The following is an 8,787-nucleotide window of genomic DNA, read 5'->3' as shown; positions in this document are numbered from 1 at the left end:
TTTTAAAAAAAAAAATTCCTCAATTTCTCAGTATTTCATGTAATTAACACACAAAAAGCACAGAACAACCTGAGGCAGCAACCAGGAAAATTCATATTTTGAGTCGATTTAATCAGATTATTTCTACATTTGTTGTTGGTTTGCACCACAGAAGCAGAATATTAGCTCTAAAAGGGATACCAAATGTTAAAAAACATAAAAAGTTTAGTTTGAGCTCATTTGTTCTCAGTTTAAAGGTGTTTTCATTGAACTGGCATCAGTTCTTCTGTGTTTTAACACATTAAAGACTGGAGAATCCATCTTAGATGAACTGTAAAAAATATAGAAACTATTTTCTGATGCCAAAATGAGCATGATTTGTTGTTGTCTTAAATTAATTCTTCAGTGATTCAAGTAATTTACACATAAAACAGGACAGTCCATCACAGATGAACCCAACGCTGCAACCAACTATCATTTTCAGCATCAATACATCTGATAGTTATTTTATTATCTTTAGTATAGAAATGTTGGAATTGCTTCAATTCTTCAGCATTTTAAGTAAAAACGCTCATAAAACACTGAGCAGTGCATCATAGATGAACCGTTTCTTTCAGTGTCAACACATCTGACAGTTGTTTTTTTTTTAAATAAAAAAAATCCTCTTATGCAAAAATCAGCATCTTTAAATTACTTTCTTTCTGACCAACACTAAAAACAAGTAAATTTAAAGTTTGCTATCATAAAAAACTGGAAAAACAGCAAATGTTTAACATTTTTACAGTTTTCTTTTGGCATTTGTGCTCGAAAATGACCTAAATATTCAATCAGTTCTCAAAGTTCCTGAGTTTTTCTTGGGAACTGGTGGTACATCTTATTTATAATCAATACAAAAACAGACTTTTGATGTTTCTTTATAGTTCAACTGTCAAAAATAACAGCAATAAATTCCACAGTTCAACAAACAACCATTTAAAGTTGAAGACGTTGTAATTTCTGCTCATCTTATACAGTTTATGAGAACAGATTCACACTCGGTTTAACAAACTGATTATTTAAATGAAGTAAAAAATACATTCTGAGAGGAGCTCAAGTAAAATACAAACACGTCGCTCGGTATAATAATATATTATTTTGCAGTAAATAAACACAAAGAGGTTAAAATGTGCTGAGAATCTTTAAAAGCCTAAAGATCAACTCACCGACCAGAAGAATCTGATGTGAGGTGAATAATTTTAGCTGCTATTTATATTTCTACATCTATATACAGCAGAGGGAATATTTCACGTGTTTATCTGAACCTGAACGTCCAGATGTGCGACTCACACATCTGGAAGCTGCAACAGAACAAAGCGGAAAAAAGAAACGCAATAAGTTATTCGCACAACATAAATTATTATTTCCGAATATTTACAGGTTTTCTCTGGACATCAGTGCATCGCAGACTAAGTTCATGTATGAAGGTCAAACGTTCGGCTTTAATCCCTGAGTCAAGTGCTGCTGGAAAACTGTTTTTTTTTAAATCCTTCAAGAAACTGAAGGTTTTTATTGAAACACGTAAAGTTAATTATTCATTTTACAGAAGAAACAGGCTGGAAGAGTGTAAATCAAACGTTTTAAAGGTGGAAAAGATTAAAATACCAGAAAAATCTTCCTATTTATATCATTTCTGATCATAAATCTATTTTACTGAAACATTTGGGATCTTGCAGAACATTAGATGTGAAGATAAACACACCTATCACATCTGTAGAGTCAAACATGAAGCCACAGCAGGCTGATGGCAGTTAGCTTAGCTTAGCATAAACACTAGAAGTAGTAGGAAACTGCTAGCATGGTTCAGCCCAAGTCAGAAAAGCTACTAACACCACTAAAACTCAGTGAAGAGAACATTATAGGAGAGAGCTGTTTCTGTGTTGTGTGTATATTTAATATTTGTGTTAGAAAATGTCTGACCAGTTTAAAAAAACATATTTCCACCATCTTTGCTGCCATTTTTATATATTTTTTGAAATTTTGGGTTTATTTTGTTTAACTAATTTGAATATTAATTCTAAACTGAAGGTGTGACTCTATCACCTTTTGCAACTTAATAATTTGCAAAAAATCTAATTTTAATTGGAGATGGAAACATTTTTTCAGAGGTCAGAAGGTCAAAATGGAGTTTGTTTATTCTTCTAGTTTTTTTCATTGGTTTCGGTCTTCTTCTACTTTGTTTATTACGTCCATGCAGCCTGCAGCGCCACATTCAGACGACACTATGCAAGCTTGTCTATTTGCTCCATAGCAACTGATAGAAACAAACTCACATCTATTTATTTTTTGTGATATTTTAAAAGTTTGGCCTGGCAGTTAAATGGAAATACATCTACTGACAGTAAACAGGTGAAATTACAGTCGACTGAAATGTTTGAAAACGTCTAAATCACTGACTTTAAAGCGGTTTTGCTTGTTTGCTATGACAGTTAAAAAAAGTTTTTCGTAACTGTTTGCTTCGTGAGAGATGGAAAAACCTTTTTTCTGATTAAGTCCTGACACAGTTCTTTCATTGTTTTTTTCCCACAGAACATAAATTTCAGCTGACATCAAAGAATAATGACAACTTCCTCGACTAAAAACAATTTCTGAAGACGTTCCTCCATTTTTCTCTGGTAGCTAGATAAGCTTTTGTTTGTTTTTAGCAGCTAACAAATGACTAGTATGGTTCAGAGCTTCTTCTACTTTATTTTTTATAACCATGTAGCCGATACCTTTTGCCAAGTTTAATGGCTCCACAGCAGCTAACGGCCTGTTTTACTAAGACCTTCTTTAAATATTCATGGAAGTGAATCATTTGTGTTAGCCGTTAGCAGTTGTACTTTTGTACACTACCTTTTTTTTCTAGCTTTGCATGAAGTTTGGCCAGCTGTTTCCATGTTTTATGCTAAGCTAAGCTAAGTAGCTACTAGCTGTTGGTACAAATTTTGCATACAATCACAAAATTAGTGTCAATCTCCTCATCAAACTCTTTACAAGAAAAAAACTCAGCTATTATTTTAAACTTTGGGTTCATTCAGTGACTTTTTTCAGACTTTCCTCCACTTTTCTCTCGTGGATAGACAAACGTTCCTTCATTTTTAGTAGCTGGGAAACAACTTGTTTAGTTTGAAGCTTCTTCCAGTTTGATTTTTATAGCCATGTAGCCGATAGCACAACCTTCTGTCCGGTTTAATGGCTGAAAGCAGCTAATGGAAGCAGGTCTAAATTACTAAGAGTTCTTTAAATTTGCTTGCCAATCATAAGGAAGCCTATCATTTGTGTTAACTGTTAGCAGCTGCACTTTTGTGCATAGTAAGGCACAAAATTTCATCTAGGGGTTCAGCTAGCTGTTTCCACATTTTTATGCTGAGCTAAGCTAACTAGCTGCTAGCTGCTGCTATAGAGTGGTGTCAAACTTCAAATTCATCAAACTCTTGGCAAGAAAATACTCCTGTATTTTCAACTTTGTCAATTTGTTGATTTTGTCAGCATTTTTTTTGCAAATAATCGTCTCACAATTTGCTGATTCATTCACACTTCATGTAAATCTTTTCTTTTTGCATATTTGAGTATTATATTTCTGGATTGTAGTTCATCAGACGAGCTGGGACAGAGTCTCGGTTTCTTCAGCAAACTTAATAGAGAACATTTAAAATGGGACATTTGTGCAGTTTCTGATCATGTTTTTGTGAGTATTTTCCAATATGGTGCCTTTACAGAGCTCCACACCACAACAGGAAGCTTCATTTGGCTGATTTATTCTCATTCTGCTTTGTCTGCTTAAATTTAGAATGAAAACAACAGAATGAGTGTTGTGGTTTGGACAGTCCTGTTGAGGTGCCACAGTGCAAAATAAGTTAAAAGAACAAAGAAATACAGTTAACATGTCCATGAATATGAAGGAAATGCAGAGTTGAAGGTGACCAGTTGGACGTCCTCAAGACAGATAAAGAGGGAAGACAGATGTTTGAGGTATTGAGGTGATAGTTGGGTTTCAAACTGCATCTAATGCTGCTGAATAAACCAGTTTCTTATTTCAGCTGCAGCCGGTTTGATTCCCACTAACTGGAGATGAAGAAAGAGTCTCCAGAGACGAGCTACCTGCAGCCACACGACTCCACCACCATGTCCTCGTACTGCTTGTAGACCACGTTGTTCCCTGAGTCGATGTACAGGATGCTGATGGGGCTGAGCTTGGACGGAGCGCAGCAGCTGGGCGGCATGTTGCTGGGGTTCATGGAGTTCATCAGTGTCTGGATGATGGCGTGGTTGGTGGGCTCCAGGTGGGAGCGCAGGGGGAAGTCGCAGACGCCCTCGCAGTGGTAGGCCTCGTAGTCCAGCGGGGCGATGATCCAGTCGTCCCAGCCCAGCTCCCGGAAGTTCACGTGCAGCGGCTTCTTGCTGCACCTGGACTTGGACTTCTTGCCGTGTCTCTTGCCGTGGCGGGTTTTGGATGTCGCCGTCCTGCGTCTCCGGCTGGTTTTGGTGCCGAGGCCCCTCTCTCTTGGCTTCCTCTCCAGGCCTAGCAGAGCTCTCCCTTCCTGCCTTTCACTGAAGAGCGTCTGCCTCCTCTTGGACCGGGTGAACACCACCAGGATGGCCTTCTTCTGCTGGGGCCTGGCATGCCGGTGCAGCCCCAGCAGGTGCAAGTCCAGCTCCCTCTCGGGGTTGTCCAGCATGGCCCGGAGCTCCAGGCAGAAGTGCGTCCCGTGGCTGAGGTGCTGCTGCTCTTTGAATATCTCCCAAACATCCAGGACTTCCCACTTGGGCTGGTGGGAGTCCTGCAGGTCCAGAGTTCTGGAGTCGAGCAGCTGCTGGTTGCGGCAGGAGAGCAGCTGGATGTCGACAGGCTCTGTTTCCGAGATCCTGAAATTCCCAGACACTTTGGTGTAAATCCTGAGCTCGGCTCCTAGGACCTCGGCTCTCTCTGAGAGGGTTGAGACGTCGAACAGATACTGCTGCCTCCTCAGAGGGGAGAGTGGGAGGTCATCTGTGGAAAGCATTAAAACACGGATCAGACACATTCTCACCAAGAGGACACAAACCACAGTCTGACAGGAAAAACCACTATTGTCTGCAGTTAATTCATGTGGGAGATAAAGCATGAAGGTTCAATAAATCTACCTGCACACACACACACACACACACACACACACACACTGCAGCTCCACATACCTTCTCCAGTGTCCACAAAACTTGCAATCGTGTTCGCAGCCTTCGAAGAGCGAAAAAAGCTGGCGTTCAGTCCCAGTTTCTCCGCCGTGGAGAAGGTTTTATAGATGGACAGCATGTAGTCATGAGGCTCGATTAAATCTTTGGGTGTCGCTTTGTTGCTTCTGTCCAGTGAAGGCGGCGCGTAAAGCTCCTTGAAGTACTTGGACGCTTCTTGTCCGTCAAAAATCTTCGCCACCAGGCTGCTCTTCGGAGGAGCCGGAGGGAAAATAGCGAGAGTCTGTCCGCGGGGCAGGTCCCAGAGCAGCACCAGAGCCCCGCACAGGACGGCGAAGAGACAGAGATCCATCCTGGGAGCCTCAGCCGCGGCCGGAGGACCAGAGCTGCATCCAGTCTGCAGCAAGTGGCGGCTCGGCTCAGTGCACACAGCTCCGGAGGTCAGGCGGTGCGAGGTTTTAAGAAAGGGGCCCGAGAACACGCCCACGTTGTACTGTTATCGTGAAAGGCTAAATGGAGGCGCAAATTAAGGTTGTAAAACTAATTGTTCCTCTGTCTGCCGTCGCCTCCCTCCTCCCGGGAGCCAGATGTGTGCTGAAAAGCTGCGTGTAAACTTCTGCTGCCCTCTCCAAAAACACGGCAGTCAAACACGACTTTAAATTTAAAGCTTGAGCAACAATTTGCAAGATTCTCTCTGTTGAAGCAGAAGTTTAAATGTCACAACTCTGCTACGTGAGTTCAAGGTTTGCTGGAGTCTCCTGCCCTCTAGTGACGCAGAGGAACAGCGCCATGGCACACGGACAGAAAAAAGACGCACCCGTCAATCTGCGTGCTTCAGCACCACGGACAGAGCCTCCACTCAGCCTGAAGAAATATTAGAATCAATAAATAATCACACCGATGAGGATGAATAACAGAATTTATTGAAGAAAAAAGATTAAAATCATTAAAATGCAAAACTTTTATGTTTCCTGCGGGTTCACTGTTGTACTTTTAAGAAAAGTAAGATCCAGATCTCACACCTGATTTATAGTAAAACAACAAAAAACAAAACAAACACACAATGAAAAATCCCCAAAAGACAGAGAAAATCCTCCATGTGCACAAAATAATTAGGAAGTAAACTGAGAAAAACACAATGGCAGCATGGAGGATTTTGGTTTAAATTACATTTGGTTTAAATATTTGATGTTCCAACATCGTCTCCACAACAGAACGGAATGAAAAATAGAATATATTGAAGAAAAAATAAAATAAAATCATTAAAATGCAACAGTTTTCATCACATTCACAACCTTCATGTTTCCTGTACATTTAAGTTGACTATTGCACTTTAAAAACCTGATCTCAGACCTGATATGAAACATAACAGTCAAATAACCCCATAAAAGACAAAAAGTAAAACCTTCATGTGCACAAAATATTTAGGATGTAAACTGAACAAAAACACAATGGCAGCATGTAGGATTTCCATTTAAATTACATTTTTTTTGATGCAGGTGAATAAATATTTGATGTTCCAACATCGTCTCCACAACAGAATGAAATGAAAAATAGAATATATTGAAATAAAAGAGATTAAAATCCTTAAAATGCAACAGGTTCCATCACATTCACAACCTTCATGTTTTCCTGCACATTCAAGTTGATTGTTGCACTTTAAAAACTGGATCTTACACCTGATTTATTGTAGAACTACGTAAAACTAAACAGCAAAAAAACCCCAAAAAGACAGAAAAAACCTTCATATTCTATCCATTCTTTTTTTAAGCATGTGAATAAATATTTGATGTATCTCTTCAACAGAAAGGAATTAACTGAAAACAAAATTATAATCATTAAAATGGAACCCTGTTTTGTACATCCTTCATGTCGTCCTGGAGATTCAAGTTGACTTTTGCACTTTTTAAAAATGGATCTTAAACCTGATTTACATTTTAACAACACATGAAAGAACCAAAAAATTCACGTGCACAAAATATTCAAGAAGCAAACTGAGCAAAACTATGACAGCAGCATGTGATGTTTTATTAAATTCTATCTTTTCTTTATTTGACGTGTTAACAGCGCCTCTGGAAATGATAAAAGGCTTTTATGTATTTGAACCTTTTTCTAATTAGAATAACAGAAATTAGAGGCACTTTTTCTCTCCTTCATGCTGCGTTTATACTTTATTTTTTTACTTGGCAGAGCGGCTCCTGATAAAGTGAATAAAGTTGAGCTTTCCTTCATAAACACTAACAGATGGGGATGCTGTCGGAGCAGCAGGCCACAGCGTAGATGACGCTGACCAGACAGAGGTTGCCGGCGGAAACGGTGGAGCTTGAAGCGAAGATGCTGCCGTCGGTGGTCCGAGGGTCGGAGGTGGTCGAGGTGACGTTGGCCGCCGGGATGACGTCTGTTATCGAGGTGATGGTTGTTGAAGTCCTGCTGGTGGTCATCGGGGTGACGGTTGTCGGGGTCTGGGTGGTGTTGGCGGCGATGTTTCGGTTCTTGACGGAGAAAGCGCTGGACTTGGCGCCCCACTCCTTCAGAGTGAAGACCATCGTCAGGTTCTCACCTGAAGAGACGAGAGGAAGAAGGATGACTGCTGCTACATGTTTACAGGAGGGTCTCGATTTACCGCGACATGACCCCATTTTCACCATAGGTCGGAACTCTCATATGTACTAAAGTACCTATGTCCCTCAGCTACACTAACACAGTGCTAGAATCATAATCTAGGACATGAAAACACTGTACAGTAAAAACTATTAACCCTCCTGTTCTCTCCATTTACGGGCACCAAAAAATATTGTTTTTGTCTAAAAAAAAATTCAAAAATTCAGCAAAAAAATTGCCAAATTTTCTGAAAATTTGCAAAACCTTCAGGAAGAAAATTACAATAATTCCTTAAAAGTTTTATTTAAAAAAATCCCCCAAATGTTGCACAAAAATTCTTGTAAATATTTTCAAAAAATGAGTAAAAATCTTCCAAATACTGAAAATATGTAAAATGATTTTATGTATATCAGTAAAACGTAATATTTTCTTTAAGAACATTCACATAAAAATCAACCAAAATCGAGTGAGATTCATTGGATTTTGGTTGATTTTTAAGTGAATGTTCTTAAAAACATTTTTAACATTTCTTTTTTCCCCACTAAAAAATGTTTAAAGCTTTCTCCAGCACCCCCGCGACCCTAGTGAGGCTACAGCGGTGTATAAAGAATGGATGGATGGATGGATGGATGGATGGATGGATTTCCCATAAATGTTGAAAATGTGGACATCAGAAGTTTTACTGTGAAAATATGTATTTTTTCAACATTTTCAAACTTTTAAACGGGTCAATTTTGACCCACAGGACCACACGAGGGTTAATATAAAATATAATATTATTACTGTATATCTATTTTTTGGAACTATTTTGGACACAGGTGATGAAATGCAGACGTACCGCTGTTGGAGATGGACAGGTCGGTGAAGTTAGCCCAGCAGCCGCTGAACAGGATGCTGCTGTTTCCTTCCAGTCCGTCCACGCTGCTTCCACTGGAGTTCTTCAGACTGGCTGCGACCATCAGAGACGTCACTCCCACCGAGACACAGTTACCCTGCAGACAACAACACAGTTATTACACA

At 39.7% G+C, this 8,787-nt stretch overlaps 2 protein-coding genes across 2 annotated transcripts in view; both read right to left on the bottom strand.

The window, feature by feature from the left end:
* Positions 1-868: 868 nt before the first annotated feature.
* gdf6b (growth differentiation factor 6b) lies at positions 869-5,582 on the bottom strand. The gene is made up of 2 exons (XM_022217498.2): positions 5,173-5,582; positions 869-4,987 (listed from the first exon to the last, which is right to left on the bottom strand). Exons 1-2 carry the CDS (start codon positions 5,516-5,518, stop codon positions 4,095-4,097), a joined length of 1,239 nt encoding a protein of 412 aa, XP_022073190.1. The 5' UTR covers positions 5,519-5,582; the 3' UTR covers positions 869-4,094.
* Positions 5,583-6,143: 561 nt separating this feature from the next.
* Positions 6,144-8,787, bottom strand: part of LOC110967792 (fibrocystin-L) — an 82,671-nt gene continuing 80,027 nt past the window's right edge. Inside the window, 2 exon segments of the mRNA XM_051955531.1 lie at positions 6,144-7,726; positions 8,606-8,759. Of these exon segments, the coding sequence (XP_051811491.1) occupies positions 7,404-7,726; positions 8,606-8,759 (477 nt within the window). The 3' untranslated portion in view covers positions 6,144-7,403.

The sequence above is a fragment of the Acanthochromis polyacanthus genome, chromosome 11 (assembly GCF_021347895.1).
Source record: "Acanthochromis polyacanthus isolate Apoly-LR-REF ecotype Palm Island chromosome 11, KAUST_Apoly_ChrSc, whole genome shotgun sequence".
Classification (NCBI taxonomy): Eukaryota; Metazoa; Chordata; class Actinopteri; family Pomacentridae; genus Acanthochromis; species Acanthochromis polyacanthus.
Note: the sequence above shows the minus strand (reverse complement) of the source record. Positions and strands in the feature narration are given on the sequence as shown.

Coding starts and splice junctions, on each gene's coding strand:
- gdf6b (XM_022217498.2), bottom strand. CDS start 5,518: ATGGATCTCTGTCTCTTCGCCGTCCTGTGCGGGGCTCTGGTGCTGCTC. Junction 4,988..5,172: donor TTTTGTGGACACTGGAGAAG/GTATGTGGAGCT, acceptor TGCTTTCCACAG/ATGACCTCCCACTCTCCCCT.